The following is a 17,953-nucleotide window of genomic DNA, read 5'->3' as shown; positions in this document are numbered from 1 at the left end:
TGGATTGTAAACTACTGAACCACTTAAAATGAGATTTAGACAGTAAATCAAAAGAAAGCAGCTGAGGATGTCAAAGAATGAAAAGGAATACAGCAATTACTGTCTGTTCAATAGGTCTATTCAATTAGAATCCTCAGGGTAGTTTAATAAAACACTCTGTTTGTAGCCTCCATGGCACAAGTTGTTTTCTTTATTAACCTGAAGAAATGTACTCAGATACTTTTTTTTTGTGTTTTTGTTTTGTTTTGTTTTTTTGGTTATTACTGGCGTCTCATATCCTGCAGAGTCTAAATAAGTTAGCCACGACCAAATGCTCTGCACACAGAGGGCCTTTGCAAGAGGCTGACCAAAGAATACTTTCAAAAACATCTAGGACCAGTTTTTTAAAGGTCTCTAGGTATCTGAAAATGCAGATCGATTTCTAGTGGGATTCTCAAAAGTGCCAAGGCCCCTTTTGAGAATCCCACTAGAAATCGATCTGCATTTTCAGATACCTAGAGACCTTTAAAAATCTGGTCCCTACTCACTTACGAGTTTATGTCAAAATAAACATAAAAATTGATGCCTTTGATATACTCAAGACCATGAAAACTTCATTTAACCCACTGAGGCACCTCCTAGTTCACAGGATCCCAAGATGGGTAAACCTGAAAAGTTTTGGCTGTTCATTTCAGAAAAACCCAAAGGTTCCTAAAACAGTTAGCCATACCAGACTGAGCTGAAATTTCACAAGATATTCAGTGTTACTGCTTCTGGTCTGTCAGGTCAGAAATACTGTGACACCATCATCTCATGTATTATTTCTTTGCCAGAGCCTTGAACTGCAGTGGCATGACAAAATGAGAGGAAAAAAAGGGAACATAATTAAAGCAAGGTAGATGTACTAAGTTACGTCTCATTACAGCTATCGCTATAGTTATCAACAACAATGCCTATGTGTTTGATAGTAACATTTTGGCAAAGGATTTTCAATGTATTTTTAATGTAACTACTATATCTATATACTTGGTTTTGGAAAGTGCCAGAGTACAGAAAATGGAGGGATTCTTATTTTATTTAATTAATTATTTAAGAGACAATCCCCCTGTAATGGGCACAAGTGGGCCCCTCTATTTTCTGCCACTTCAGCACTCACAGATCAGCCTGAGACCTCTGCTTTGGTGCAATCACCCATGCTCTTTATTTACAGTACAAGTTCCCACCACCTTGTAGCTACAGACAGCGTCAGGCTCACAGCCTCAGGGACTGCTAGCTTTTGCAGCCAGCAGGGGAGAGCAGCCTCTAACTCCCTAGATCCTCCCTTTCCTCTTCTCCTTCCTGCCAGCCTTTATGCAGGCCCTGGCTAGCGAGGCTGGCAGCTGTCCCCTATTTGCAAGTTTGGCCTGGGCTTACTCAGCCAGCTCCAATTCCCCTTTCCTGATTGGAGCTGCCGTGACAGAGGGCTGGCTCAGGGTTTCCTAGCAAGCACCCTGTCACACCCCTAAAAGATTTTAGCTATCTTGGCAAATGGTTAAGGGCTCAAGACTACTGTCTATACTTGCACTGAGTAGTACCCCACTATGTAAGTAGTTCAACAATTGGACCAAAATCATGTGCTAAGGTACTACTCCATATCATTACAGGTGATAGAATTGAGCTCTAAATATTTTGTGGACTGTTCAAAGCAGATTGCCCGAGCTGTTAGCACTTGCAAGTACATCCCTGTGCAGTATGCATATTTAATACCACCCATACCTAGGTACACATTCGGGGCTGCTGGTCCCTCCCACCACTCATGCTGCCACAGCTACGTTTTATTGTTACCAAGCTAGCTCAACTAGAGTTAGCGTGATTATGTCCCCTGGAGCTGGGAATCACATCTCCGGCTTGAAGTATGAAAATAGGAAAGTGAAGGCAAAAAGGGCCTGCGTAGGTCCAAATGGTGATTTAGTGGCAGAGCAGGGATTAAAACACCATTATGGCTCGCTTTGAGTCCCATGCTCAATTCACTAGACCATACTGCCCCTTTAATCCATCTCTTCTTGGCTTCGTATTCCATATGTGAAAAGTAGTTCATTGTGCTAGATGTAAAATAGACCTGTAAAAAGGAGGGCATTTTAGGGGGAAGATCCAACTGCCATTGAAGACAGTAGAAAGATTCCCCTTCATTTTAATGGGCATTGGCTCTGGATCTTAATGAGCTTTTTTACCTGTGAATAACTATCAAAGGTAAGTTCGTCAGCTATTTTACAGCTTCATAAAAAATGTTTTGTCATAAACCTACCTGCAGGCAGTAGTTGAACTTGGCATGTCAGAAATTCACTGTTGCAAATCTTGATAGTACCCTTGCATCTTACTTCCCATCATTTGATGTTGTTCAAAGCGATATAGCAACGGAGTGGCTGGCCAATTGTGGGAAAGGTGGGAACCAGCATCTGAATGGGATCCACAGATATTTTTTAAAATCTAAAAGTATTTTTACTAGTTCAAAATACTGTTTCTCTTGCTTCTTTTTCCGCCAGTCCTGACATTAATATATACAATGAGACATTAGTCATGACTTTGAGAATTCTGGAATATACTTATAAACAACAGAAAGCAGTTTTGTGTTGTGGAGACAGGATAACATTTTCATGAAGTTTCCACACATGCTTGAGAATCTATTTTATTTTGTAATCATTCTGGATTTGCTTTCTGAAAGGGGATTTAACCAAGATGCATCTGATTATTTTTGTCAATTTATATATCATTACTTTGTAATTGATTAATTGTTTTAATGGGAAATGGGGGATAAAGTGTTGTTTAAAAGTAAAATTTATGGTGAATGATTTAGGAGATTCGTTAATAATGGGATTAATCATCCGTGACCAAAAATTTTTATAATCTGACAGGTATTTGGGAGTTTACGTGAAAGGAGATTTTGGTCTCAACCCAAACCTTAGTGGATGGATATCTTCATCACCCAAAACATTACAACATTTGATATCTTAATTAATTGGCACTCTCACCATAGATGCCAAGGAATAAAACAAGCCAGAGACTGAACTACCCTTCCCCCATTAGAGTCACATTGGTGAGGCCGTGCAAGGAAACTTGTATTGCTATTGTCTGTGCTGTTTGTGTTTGGTAGATAAAAACGGATAACAGTATTTTTTTTTTTATTTTAAAAACAAGTATCAAAATAATGAAATGTCCTTTTCTTAAAATTAAGCTGAATCTAGTTGTTTTTTTAAGAGCCGTTTGATTTTTGTTGTTGTTGTTGTTAAAACTGTTTTTCAGTGAGAAAAATGGCTTTTCAAAAAAGATAAAAACTTTTTTAGGAAATTTTTGTTTCCTTTGAATATTTTTTGTTTTAGTTTTTCCAGGAAAAATGAAAACTACACACATTTTGATTTTCTGGAAAACTAAATTTTTTTAGATGTTTCAGTAAACACTGTGGGGTTTTTTGGTGACATTTTTCAATTTCAGACAACGAAATCCCCAATTTTTCTAAACCTGAAAATTTTACAAAAATCTGAAACAACAAAACAGTATTTTTTGAAAAACCAAAAATATTTCAATTTTTAAATTTCTTCTCTTTTTTTTTTGTCAAAAAACTTTTTTTAAAATTTCCCATTATTGACCAGCTCTGGTTTTATACATTATAATTCTCAAATTGGCCTCAAGACAAAGTCCCATTCACCAGTTTTCTGCTTTAGTGGTAAGCAGCCAGCTTTGAGTCTCCACTATATCTGCTGTCTTCTATTGAATTGCATACAGCTTGCAGTGTTCCTTTTCTGGCTTGCAATCCACTTAGAAGTGAACAAATGTTTCATCTAATGTGTGTTCATCATCTCAGCATGTATTTGCAGTGCCCAAGCTCTTTCAGCTTTCTATCTTTATGCTCCAGCATCAGATTATAAAGATGGCAGACAAGAGTTTAAAAGTCAAGCTCTTTATAGGCCCTCTTGAAAGCATTTCTGCCTTAAGAATGCCGTTATGAGACCTGTATTTCATAATTAAAGAGACTATTTGCAATTTCATGATCATTTTCTGAAACCTAGGCAGTGCTTGGAACAATGGTTTCTGTAATATGGCTGATTTCTGGCCATAAACTCATAAAACTGACAAAGAAATGCTAGCTATTTTTAATTTCTTTTATGAACCGTCTGGACATTGTTCTGTTGTAGTTTAGATAATGCTTTGAAAGCATTTGTCATTAAGTTATTGTCTGCCAGAAAAAACAGCCCCCAGCCTTTGTGAGGTTGTGTCAACTCAGATCTTAGGCTGTTTGCAATGTCAAATTATTTCAGCAGCGATGCTTCCCCATGACCACTTTATTTTAGTTCCCGTAAACGTTTGTCTTACTAATCATCCCAGTGCCATTCTGCATTGTCCTCAAGCAGTATACTAAGTGGAATACTTAACTGATATGAATTAGAGAAAAAATTATTTAGGTTGATATAGCCATGAATCTCTAAGGCCTCCTTGTGCTGGGGTCTTTCCATTTACACAATTGTCTCTATCCTTGAATCTGGTCAAATTTCCCAACAGCAAGCCTGTCATAAATATAAAGGGAAGGGTAAACACCTTTAAATCCCTCCTGTCCATAGGAAAAGCCCTTTCACCTGTAAAGGGTTAAAAAGCTAAGATAACCTCGCTGGCACCTGACCCAAAATGACCAATGAGGGGACAAGATACTTTCAAATCTGGAGGGGGGTGAACAAAGGGTTCTGTCTGTCTGTGTGAGGCTTTTGCTGGGAACAGATCAGGAATGCAGACTTACAATTCCTGTTAAATTAGTATGTAATCTAGCTAGAACATGCATTAGATTTCCTTTTGTTTACTGGCTGGTAAAATAAGCTGTGCTGGATGGAGTGTATATTCCCATTTTTGTGTCTTTTTGTAACTTAAGGTTTTGCCTAGAGGGATTCTCTATGTTTTGAATCTGATTACCCTGTAAGGTATTTACCACCCTGATTTTATAGAGATGATTCTTTTACCTTTTCTTTAATTAAATTTCTTCTTTTAAGAACCTGATTGATTTTTCATTGTTCTTAAGATCCAAGGGTTTGGGTCTGTGTTCACCTGTACAAATTGGTGAGGATTCTTATCAAACCTTCCCCAGGAAAGGGGGGGTAAGGCTTGGGGGAATATTTTGGGGGAAGACGTCTCCAAGTGGGCTCTTTCCCTGTTCTTTGTTTAAAACGCTTGGTGGTGGCAGCATACGGTTCAAGGACAAGGCAAAGTTTGTACCTTGGGGAAGTTTTTAACATAAGCTGGTAAGAATAAGCTTAGGGGGTCTTTCATGCAGGTCCCCACATCTGTACCTTAGAGTTCAGAGTGAGGAAGGAACCTTGACAAAGCCAAATTCAGGGTCTCTTAGTGAGGTTAGCACCTCTATCACTCAGTCCTTTGAAGAGAGGATGACTGAGTGTGATGCTTCCTAGGGATACCTTGGTTGTAAGGCACCTCACTATCACCTGCCTTTAGCATGAGGACATCTTGTTTATTTAACAAAGAAATTGTTTATTTAACGAAGACTAGAGATTCAAGAAGAAGCAAGTAGAATTAATGGAACCAAATGATTACATTTAAAATAACACGCATTCTAGTCTAGACTTATCTAACAAGATATTTTCAGGGCCTGTAGAGTTTAGCTCACCTCAGAGTCTTTCTCCCAGTATTTTACAGTCTGTCTGTCTGTGACCCTTGGTACGTAAAACATGCATGCTGGCAGCTTGTCTCCTAGGTGAAGAATATGGACACATCCCCATACCCCTAGATATATTCCAAAAATGCATTGTCTTTACTCATAAACAGGAGGCCCCTCTGACTTCCCACTGACTGTTTTTTCCTGAAGGCTTCTTGTATGTTCTGCAAGAACCTGGCTCAGTGTGTAAATAGCCTTCCATTGTGACGCATACAGTACTCAATTTACATATAACCAGACAGAGCGAAAAATGTCTGTTACCTCCTGTCTGAAAGGAACGTGCTTGTCACCTCCTGGTGACCTGCTTTACTTGCAGACCTTAAGAACATAATTTCCAGTATAAATACAAAACTCTTTAAATATTATCCTTACATACATTTTGCAGTGGTTATGAGGACTGGTGTGTTAATGGCTCTCAAGACAGACTTCACTATAATGTAGATATCAGACCCTGGGGATCCCTGTAAACTCCTCTGCACCCCTTATGCCCTCTGCCAGTTGGCATGAAGAGGTCCCTGGTCACACTCCAATCTCCCCACTCCAAAGTGACTGACATTCAGCAGCACAGCTATAATGGGTCGGGTATCTCTTTAAAGGGGATGCTCCTTCCCTTATATAAGTGGACAGCATCTCTGCACTATGATGTAGCAGTAACTGGTGCCGTCTATGTACACTGAGTCCTGCCACCTGACAACGTTCAAACTTTTTGTAACCCTGACTTATAACATGTGGTAGGGGAACAAAGATTAGTTTCTTACCAGCACTGTGTGTATCAGGCCCTTTATTTTGTGATGTCACGGAAAAACATAACAAAACTATCTTTGGCACCAATGAAGGCAAAAGAGGCAATGCCTCCTTGGAGTTGAGTCTGACATCTCGTCCGTGTAGCCACCTTAGGTGAAAATATTGATTATGACCAAAAGGCAATTCCTAATTATAGAGTTTATTAGTACAGAGCTCGTCAGGCCTCTGCCTAATGCTATTGAAAGAGACGACTAAGGAAAAGGCGATAAACAACATATGGGTATTTCACCCAAGTGTAAATAGAGGATTTCAGTCTCCATTGCTGTCAGCTTGGCACCTTTAATGAACATTTAAATTCACTTAGAGAAGAAAGTAAAACTGAAAAATGTGAAACTTCCACTGGTATCTTTAACCAAAAGACTGTACATATTTACGTAAAATGTACATTTTAAAAGCTGTGTTTTAGAGCCTCATAATATGCAAGCATTAATTCAGCACATTCTCCCAAGGAAGGCCTTTAATTATTATAGCTTTAAAGTGTCTCCACATGCCTTTCTTTGGAGCTGTTCAGTTGAGCTCACATCACACGCAACATTTCCCAGTGGCTGTAAATATTTCTGTATTACTGTGTCAAAAGCGATACACGGGGAGTACACCTGAAAACTGTTCCCAGATCACCAGATTTAAAATGAATGTTCTATGTTTTTTTAATATTTCAACTAGAAATATTTTGCTGATGACACTAAGGATTTAGAAGATATAGGAGATTTGTTACCTACCATTGTGGATAACAAAGTAGAAATCTCTATACCCTATGATAGCATAAATTTCTATTGAAATACTGTAACGGTCAGTTTCTTCAGTTATGCAGTTTCCATTGGGATCCATTGGAACACACAGCTAAGGACAGAATATGGCAATAGTTGCTATGTTAGACCACTTTTTATACACTCTTTAGAATGCAATGAAAAAGTAATAGAAGGAAAGCAAAAGAAAATGAAGCTGTATGCTTAGATGAATGACAAGTCAGTTCTCCCTTGCTTAGTGAATGCATTTTGGTAACATGAATCAGAAAATGAAGTCTAAAATGACTGATCTGTATACAATTCTTCTGAAAACCATGCTTAGAACGAATTCTTTTATATTTACAGGTTTCATATGGGGTGAAATTAAACAGATGTGGGATGGTGGACTACAGGATTACATTCATGACTGGTGGAACCTAATGGATTTCGTAATGAACGCCTTATACTTGGCAACAATTTCTTTGAAAATTGTTGCATTTTCAAAGGTAATCATTCTATTGTTAGCTAATATTTATAAACAAATATATTAAGTAAATACGGTTATACTTTTTGACCTGCTTCTATATTTTAAAGTGTCTTAGATTGATAAACTACTATAATGACTCAATGAATCACTTTACTAACCTGTCAGTTTTGCCATCTGTAAAATGGTTTTATCTGTGCCACAGTATGTTGGATGGCTTAATTCCTCAGGATCAGTAAAGCATTTTGAGATGTTTGGATGTAAGGTACTATAAAAATGCCAAGCATTATTATTATTAGGTGTGGATATTTGTACAAAAATGTATTTTATTTCAGATAGTCCTTGCATAATTTTTTCTACTGCAGCTTTATTACTAAGGTAGTTTAATAAATAACATGCAACCTCGTATCAGGATTGCATGAAAAATTCAAATAAAAACTTTAAAAATATCAAAAAGCAAGATTTTCACATTTTTGAATGCTTTTAGTCCAATTTCATCAATAAACTGAAATTTACTGTAGATTTTGGCTAAATAATAGAAGCATTGTTGGGTTAAATTTGTCCATTTGGCTCACCATTGTCCTATTTTTTGAATAAGAAATATGACATTATTAATATTTGAACTTTCTTCCAGAGAAACATCCATTTGTTTCAAAAGCATGAATAGTTGAAGGCTGCATGTTTTCCATGTGAATTCACAATTTCATGGACATTCCTTGTAAAAATTAAATATTCCAGTTTCAAAATGGTCTCGAATGAAAGAAAAATATATTCAAATTACATTTCAAGAAAAATGTGTCAGCACTTTCACACATCTCTAATCACCTCTGAGTCATCATAACTTTCTAATTTATATTATTCATTATCATCATTATATTTCAATGACTTCAAGTTTATTTCCATCAACTATCCAATACTACAGGGCCAGATTCTCTCCTGTGCCAGGATCCAATAGGCTAAGAAGAAAGTGAGCATCCATAAAGGAGCTGATTACAGCTCCCTATTCTCAAGTCACAGCTGTTCTGGCTGCAGCTGTGGCATAAGTTTAGAGCAGCCCCGGAGCTTCTCTAATTTACGTCAGCGATGGTTCATAAGTGTCCATATGCCCAGTTGATAATTGGCAAAGTGGAACAGAGGCCCTACACACACCTGACCTGCCATCTCCCTCTTCTATCACATCAGGTGTTTCTAAAATTTTTGCCTGCATGACCCCATTTTCACACTTACTGTTTTCTGTGACCCAGACCACAACAAAACAACATAGTGACCAAGTAATCCAAGAAGTTTGCATATTTAATGCTCGCTAATGTGACACATGGGCTTGCACGTTGTGACACAGCTTCTCAAAGTCCGGTGATGTGGTAGAAATTGCATATCTAATCTCCAATTTGACATCAATGGTAGAGCGATACTGCGACTTGACGAACACAAGTGTGCTGAATCCAGCTTCACGCAATTACTTGCTCATGAATGTCACCATCATTTTCAAGGTGCATGCTGAGAATTCAGGATAGTCATTCTTCACAGTGAACCAGAATTCTGGGAGAGAAAGTTGGGCATATGTTACTCGCAAGAATTGATCAGAGGATATTTTGATGAGCTATTCGATTTCAGCTGTTGGCAAATCCATGGTATCAGGCTTGCACTGAAAGTATTTCACACCCAATCATACATTGTCATGTCCAAGTTGAGGGGAAAGGATACAAACTGTTCCTCCATCTGGCTGAGATGCTCAGCCATCACCTGTGTGGGAGGCTCAATAATTTAATTGACAGCCAGGAAATTAGAAAGCTGTGGGAATGATTCCTAATTTGTCTCTAATAGATTATTCTTCCAGAAAACAATTTTCTTCTTTAATCCTGTGAGTCAATCATCCGATGAAGTGAGCTGTAGCTCACGAAAGCTTATGCTCAAATAAATTTGTTAGTCTCTAAGGTGTCACAAGTACTCCTTTTCTTTCAGCTGAAGAATGTGGGTGTTCTTTCCTTGCAGACCTGTATGCACTTCATTCAGTTTCCTAAATATGTCTGTGACTTAGCCAGGAAGGCACATCTTCCTTTGGTCACCTAGAAAATCAACAAATTCACTCTTTTTGCAGTCCATTGCTTGTCTATCAGTTCAAAAAATCATCCCAGTACTTTTCCTCAGTGAGCTTCAGTGTGGAATAAAAACATGTCATGATCAGATCTCATGTCTTCACACAGTTTTGCAAACAGATGAATGCAAAGAGGCTGAGTCTTGATTTAGTTCACAATAGAGGATACTGCAAAACTTCACCTACCTCTGGACTCAGAGCTTTACATGCCTGTCGGTCTCTGTGAATCATGTAGTGAGTCCACAGAGCAGACAGAGCAACTTTCTTTACCAAGGCATGCAGACCTGCTGGTGGCCTGCAATAGACCGAGCTCCCTCTGTGCAAAAGCCTACAATGTGATCACCCAGGACATTTTTGTTTTGCATATAGCCATGTAGTACATCGAACATTCCTTGTGCTGTCTTGTGTCCAGGAAGAGGGAGAAAGAACAGAGTGTCTTCAAGGATTGCACACTCCCATGTATTTCACAAAAGCAAAGAAATATGCATCAGGACCCTCAGTGCTCACATCATCTTGAAGAACAAAAACACCTGTGTTTTTCAGACTCTCCACCAGTGTGTTTTCCTGTTCTGCTGCTATCACCTTAATCCTTCAATTCACTGTGTTGTTGGAAAATAATACGTCTTTGAATTTATTTCCTCAGTTTCTCCACACATTATCTTCACCATATCAATTTCATCTGGCAAAATCAAAGTCTCTCCAATTATGTAAGACTTGGCCTGCACAAGGCAGTAACTCACTTCAGATGATGCCTTCTGTGTGTGGTCAGAGACGGACAGGGCTCTCTTGAATTGCACTTGTTGACGTGAAAGTTCTTTCCAACTCTAGAAAAATGACCTTGGTTTTCCTATGTGTTCCCTGTGAAAGGCTAACAAAGGTCATTTGAGTTTATTAGGCTTCAAGCTTTTGCTAGATAATGCTATGTGACATAGTAGGCATTTTGGCCTTTCTTCGCTCTTGACAAAAACATTGGTGAAGCCATATGCAAAGCCTCACCATATCTGCCAGCACATTTCTTGCACTCTTGTTTTTCGCACATAAGTGCATTACTAGACTCACTGCTGGAGGATGAAGCAGATACTCTGTGTAAAAACAAGTCCATTGTGCCTCATCTCACAAGTCAGAAAAAGGAATTAATTGTTAAGCAGATGAGGCCAGGACTTAGGAAGGTCCTGTGTGCTGATACTATGGCAGCACAGAGACAGTGACTTACAATGATTCTTTATGCTTGAGTGCCACCAGGCTACTCAGGGTAGCATAAAAAGATATGGACCCTGCCTTAAGGAGCTCACAAGCTGCTGCAGATTCCCTCTCAGAAAAAGCTAGCACAGGTTCCCACCCGTTCAAGCAGAGAGGATGCTCTGTTGAGAAGGCTGCTGCCCGCAGATAAGCATCTTCTGGATTCAAGTCTCCCAGCTGGATGCTTGCACAGCCTGATGGGGCAAATGGTATCCACACAGCCACCTCCTCATGTGTCGAGACCTGCTGTACACACAACACACCAGGAGGCTGCCATTTTACAAAATGCATGCACCATACGTGCAAGGGCCCGCAATGAGGAGGCTGCAATTAGATCTACAAAATGGCAGCCTCCCAGTGCAGGTTTGAGGAGGAGGTCCGGACACGTTCAGGGGCAGATGGCATCATCTCGTGGGCCAAATCTGGTCCCTTGGACCTGCAACCCCATCTACTAATGGTACAACCCCATTTGGAATTGCAACCAATAGTTTGGGAACCACTGCATCTCAACAGGGTGGGGAGGGGATGGGTGCATAGTAGCTGCTTGTGCTGATTTCACACCCACTCAGAGCTTCTAAGGGAATTTTCACCTAGGCAGCTCTGGCCAGATTTGAGTCCCTGTCCATCACTCAGGTAGAGCAAAGGTATTTGAAAAGGCAGATAAAAATCTGCCCCCTTTTATTCAGAAAGCTAATGGAACGTGCTTTGATGGGCAGACACAGTTTCATATACAGTGACCAGGAAATAGCCTTTTTACTGGTCCAAAATGCAAAATAACAACCTCATTGGTAATGCAAACCTTTCTAAAGCATTGTAGACATCCAATTTTTCCTTTTAGAACAATATTAATTTGAAACCATAATAATCCTTTCATCTCCCAGGCAGCTTCTGCCTTCTGTAATCAGATTCCAAGGTGATGGTGTCTGAAGTAATATGCATCCATTTCCCTCCCAATTAGTGTTATGATGCTAATCAGACTCAAATTGTAAACACAGTAGTGCATAAAACATTACCTTTAATTCTGCAATTATTTGTTTTGTTATATTTGTGATTTTTAAAGCCAACTAGCTTTTTTGTCCTTACTTTTTTTCACCTTTCCTTTGGTAAAATGATTAAATCAGAGTATATAAATAATGCATCTGATATAAGCAACTGAAATAATGAGTGGTTAATTGATTAATCAATCACATTCGTTTCAGATTCTTAAAATATGATTGTTTTCCAGTTGTACAATAAATGAGGACCAAGAATTACAAACACTACCAATGTGTTATAACATATGACCTTTACTTTCATTTGCTAAATGCTGCATGACTATTTTTTCTGAAATATAGTTTTGCCTGTATTTACTGAAATAATTATATAGGCCCAATTCTCAAATGTGTTCCACTCTAGTGGCACAACACAGCCAGGCACCCATCTTAACCAGCTTCCTTGTATAAGAGGCATAGCAGCCCAATGCTACTCCCTGGGAAAAAAAAGAGTTAATTGCTGGAAGAAAAAATCCTGGCTGATGACAAACCTTTGAGGCTGCAAGTAGCCCCTAGTTGGGTCCAGGATTGGGACAATGCAAAAGAATATCTTAAAGCCTTTTTTGCCCATTCTCCCACCCCAGTGCTAAGTGTGTCTTATGTTCATCTGAGGACCAGGGTCCAGATCCTCAAAAGAGTTAGGTGCCTAAATACCTTTGAAGATCTGGTCTCTGGTCTCTTATACCTGTTTATATACCAACACACAAGTTAAATGTCACATAGTTCTAAATGAATTGTAGTCTCATACATTTTAAGTTCATAAAGGCATGATTCATTTTAAGGGATGTAGCTGCTTCGACTGAGGATTATAAATACAAATAGAACTATTTATGCTGCAAAACAAAGGATTCTGTTTATATTTTGAAACTACAGTATATTTTGCACTGCTAAGTCAAGTATTGCTTCTCTCACTTTGATGCATTACACCCAAGGATGCTTATAATGTTTTATTAAAATGAAGCATTACTGTGTGTTTTCAGCTGCATAAGAGATTGCACACAGCTGATGTCACTAAATAAGTGGCTCTCACCCATTAGCATGAAATGCTATGTAATTCTATCACTTTGGGGGCAGAGGTGATATTCAGAGTGCAATTCTATCCTGAAAAGTGACTCTAAATATAAACTACATTTATTGTCTCAATCATTTCCACATTGAATCTACTCTGCTAATTAGTACAAGGATGGGTTTTTTCCCATAAATATGCTTCAAACACTGGGATGCTTAGCCCATCTCTCTGGCACTGTAAAATGGTTTTGACCATTTTATATATTATATTTGGCCAATTCCGAAAATCAGACATTCACTTTCACTGGAGTATTAACTGCACAGTAAGAAAAATATATTTTCTGTACTCCAGTTTCATTGTTGTTTAACATCTTTTGGCTGATTATTCTGTTTTTCTCTATTGGTTCTCTGAAATGTACAGTACAAATTGTGACATACATGTCCTAATAACAAGAATTTGAATTTATGTAGTAGCTTTCATCGAAGAATTTCAAAGCATTTTACAGAGGTAGGAAAAATATTTATCCCTTTATTATAGATGAGGAAACTGAGATACCAAGAGTCATACGTGATTTGCTTAAGGTCAGACATGGTCAATAGCAGAGCTGCAACTATCATAGAATCATAGTATCATAGAATATCAGGGTTGGAAGGGACCTCAGGAGGTCATTTAGTCCAACCCCGTGCTTAAAGCAGGACCAATCCCCAACTAAATCATCCCAGCCAGGGCTTTGTCAAGCCTGACCTTAAAAACCTCTAACGAAGGAGATTCCACCACCTCCCTGGGTAACCTATTCCAGTGCTTCACTACCCTCCTAGTGAAAAAGTTTTTCCTAATATCCAACCTAAACCTCCCCCACTGCAACTTGAGACCATTACTCCTTGTCCTGTCATCTGCTCCCACTGAGAACAGTCTAGATCAGTGGCTCCCTAACTTGTTCCGCTGCTTGTGCGGGGAAAGCCCCTGGCAGGCCAGGCAGGTTTGTTTACCTGCTGCGTCCGCAGGTTAGGCTTCGCTGCTCCAGGCCAATGGGAGCTGCTGGAAGCAGTGCAGGCTGAGGGATGCACTGGCCGCTGCTTCCAGTAGCTCCCATTGGCCTGGAGCAGTGAACCGCGGCCACTGGGAGCCACAATTGGCCGAACCTGCGGATGTGGCAGGTAAACAAACTGGTCCGGCCCGCCAGGGACTTTCCCTTCACAAGCGGTGGAACAAGGTTGGGAACCACTGGTCTAGATCCATCCTCTTTGGTACCCCCTTTCAGGTAGTTGAAAGCAGCTATCAAATCCCCCCTCATTATTCTCTTCTGCAGACTAAATAATCCCCGTTCTCTCAGCCTCTCCTCATAAGTCATGTGCTCCAGCCCCGTAATCATTTTTGTTGCCCTCCACTGGACTCTTTCCAATTTTTCCACATCCTTGTTGTAGTGTGGGGCCCAAAACTGGACACAGTACTCCAGATGAGGCCTCACCAATGTCGAATAGAGGGGAACAATCACGTCCCTCGATCTGCTGGCAATGCTCTTACTTATACAGCCCAAAATGCCATTAGCCTTCTTGGCAACAAGGGCACACTGTTGACTCATATCTAGCTTCTCGACCACTGAAACCCCTAGGTCCTTTTCTGCAGAACTGCTGCGTAGCCACTCGGTCCCTAGAATGTAGCAGTGCATTGGGTTCTTCCATGCTAAGTGCAGGACTCTGTACTTGTCCTTGTTGAACCTCATCAGATTTCTTTTGGCCCAATCCTCTAATTTGTCTAGGCCTCCTGTATCCTATCCCTACCCTCCAGTGTATCTACCACTCCTCCCAGTTTAGTGTCATCTGCAAACTTGCTGAGGGCGCAATCCACACCATCCTCCATATCATTAATGAAGATATTGAACAAAACTGGCCCCAGGACTGACCCTTGGGGCACTCCACTTGACACCGGCTGCCAACTAGACATGGAGCCATTGATCACTACCATTGAGTCAGATGATCTAGCCAGCTTTCTGTTCACCTTATATTCCATTCAACCAGCCCATACTTCATTAACTTGCTGGCAAGAATACTGTGGGAGACCATATCAAAAGCTTTGCTAAAGTCGAGGAATAACACATCCGCTGCTTTCCCCTCATCCACAGAGCCAGTTATCTCATCATATGAGGCAAATTAGGTTAGTCAGGCATGACTTGTCCTTGGTGAATCCATGCTGACTGTTCCTGATCACTTTCCTCTCCTCCACTAGAACGAGGTCTCCTTATTCTCCTTTTTATAACAACTTGACCACACTGTCTCTCCTTAGAATCATATGATAATTTTGGTATTTATTGTTTCTGCTCTAGAGAGTAAAAAGTAATTATCTGGCCACCTTCCCAATGCTTACAACTGACTTGGATGTTAATCTTGTGTATGGTTCTCTGTGAATAATCATCAAGAACTGTTATTTCATATTCCTTTGGCATCATTAACATACATGATAAATTTGCTTTGAAGTTCTAGTCTTTACGTAGTTCTAATCTGTCCATATTTTGCTTTCTTCCATTTTCCATAGGTGTGGACTATGCAATTCTGCTATGTATTAAGTATTTATTAAGTAAATGTCTGCCTTTGCAATGTGCCAAAGGGTTGTGTGTGGGCTAGAAGTGGAGTGCAGAAACTCTAAATTCTTACAATATGAGCAACCCAAGAAATCAAATCTCATGCTTCATCAGAGGTTGGTCAGTTTAAGATGATGACCTGTTAGGAACCCTCCACAGAGAGCCTGATCCAAAGCCCACTGAAGTCAGGCCCATGCACTGTGGAATTACAGAATCAAAGCTCTGCATTACCCAGATGGCAGGATAAATTTGTGTTTTTACCTTCTTTGAATTACTGAATATAAGCCATTGCTGTAATCAAGATAAAATACTTGATGTATCTATGATCTTCTCTTGTACGGGAAATCTCATGTTCCTGTAGTCACTTCATATTACTCAATGTCTCATGACTCTATATCGACATACTATCAAACAGCCATCTCATATCCTAATTCTTTTTATAACCCTGTCGTGTGCAAATGAACTAAAGTGAGTTAATATACTAAATATACACATACTGTTTTTGAGAAAACTATTGAATGAGCAATTTACAGAAGGCCAGTGGAGGTAGGAAGTTTTGACTGGGTTGGTTTGGTCTCTTTGTAGTAAGGATATTTTTTGGCCTTGTTATTAAGCAAGTCCATTTTCAGTCCTATCATGGTCTGTCTTTATCTAAGATGCAGTTTATATTCAGTTTCAATATAAAATTACTGCAGACACAAATTATAAAATTACAGTGCACACAAAGAAATATGTTAACTCTTAGATTTGCTGAGGGCCTAGAGAACTCTTACATTTGATATACAGTGAAATGCCTAATTGCACTCCATGAACATTTGCAGATTTCAGTCATAATGATTAGGAAGGAGAATGATACAGCAATACAAATTGGAATTTGCAGTTTAAATAACAGATTATAATCAGAATATTTTGAGGCACCTTGTAACACCTGAGAAATAAAGAAGGAATGTCCAAAGACATAATTTATGGAGAAAACAGCCACTTGTGGTTCATAAAAAACTAACAAAAATGAAATAAATATTAGCATCTTTAGAGCAGCCCATTTGCTAATATTTCTTTCACTAGTTTTTTTTAATGGGTTGTTTTCTCCATAAATGATCTGTTTTCCCTTTTCTCTTTCACTTCTCAGGAGTTACTGAGCTCCTGAGTAAATGTGCTTATTATAACCTGTCTCTCAAACTATAGGTATCAATTTGTTCTAGTATCTTTTTCATTCCATGGCCTGAAAATGCAGTTATTCTCTTCTGCTCTTATTAATATTCCTTCTGCCTTTGATCTGGTCAGTGAATCTCATTCCTCCTCCTTTTTCTCCTCTTGATATCTGTGATTCTGTGCTCTCTTGGTTCTTCTCTTTCCTTGACAAATAGTATGTCAGCAGTTTCATCCATAGTTCTTCATCTTTCCTTCTTCCCAATGTAACCCTTCTGCCAGGCGAAGCCAGCAGCAACCTGGGCCGGATTTCTTTCCATTGATACAAAACAGAACCATCTCAAGCCCCCACCCAGTAACTTGGGGAAATTACACACACACCTGGGGACTTCTGAGAGCCAATACTTCCCCACTTGCAAGCACAGAGTCTGAGTGTGGAAAAGAAACTTTTAATAAAAGGAGGGAAGTAACTCAGCATTAATTTGGGGAAACACCGCAAACAGGCTTCATAAACCATGAGCAAAAGACCCACCCAGAAGTAAGTTGGGCAGTGTCCTTTTCCCCTCAGGTTCTTAAATCCAGCAACCCAAAAGTCCCTTTAGCGTGCCCATCCCTTCTCTGCTCCCAACTCATAGTTGCTATCTTTGGTCAGTGCAGACCCAGAGTTCAGAGGTGCATCTGCAGAGTTCACCTGCCACCCTGGGTGGAGGTAAGGAGGCACCTTACTCACTCTGCTTCTTGGGCACTCGTCTGCCAACCTTCTCTGCCAGCACCCCTGCTGGCTGCTCGCTGCGCCTCTCTGCCTCACCAGCCACTCATTTGCCAGCCGACTGTCAGTCATCTTCTGCAGCCACCTGCCTCTCTCCTGTGACCTCTGCACATCAGTCTCTTAGTGATTTTCAGCTCTTTGCAGGCTGGGCAGAAACACTGTCCCATCTCAAGTGATTTCAGCTCTGACTGAGCATTTAAAATAACCAAAGAGGCTCCCAAGGAAGCCTATTTAGCTCTTTCTTTGAACACTGGGGAGGAACAGGTCAAAGCAGTCTGGGGACTCCTAGGGAGAGGCCACACACCCCCTGGGTGGGACATCTGTCCCCATCCCTCTTACTTTCACAGGGCTCTGGCATTCGAGCCCCAGGCTTAACGAGGTCCTTTCAGCAGAAGGTGA

At 39.9% G+C, this 17,953-nt stretch overlaps 1 protein-coding gene across 3 annotated transcripts in view; it reads left to right on the top strand.

The window, feature by feature from the left end:
• The window catches only part of TRPC4 (transient receptor potential cation channel subfamily C member 4), a 214,576-nt gene that overhangs the window by 167,905 nt on the left and 28,718 nt on the right, over positions 1-17,953 (top strand). For all 3 annotated transcript variants that reach the window (XM_048848360.2, XM_048848371.2, XM_075128130.1), the window contains one exon: positions 7,567-7,706. In XM_048848360.2, the coding sequence (XP_048704317.1) occupies positions 7,567-7,706 (140 nt within the window). The remainder of the gene's footprint in view (positions 1-7,566; positions 7,707-17,953) is intronic.

Source organism: Caretta caretta, chromosome 1, assembly GCF_965140235.1.
Source record: "Caretta caretta isolate rCarCar2 chromosome 1, rCarCar1.hap1, whole genome shotgun sequence".
NCBI lineage: Eukaryota > Metazoa > Chordata > Testudines > Cheloniidae > Caretta > Caretta caretta.
This window is presented reverse-complemented; position numbering and strand designations above follow the sequence as displayed.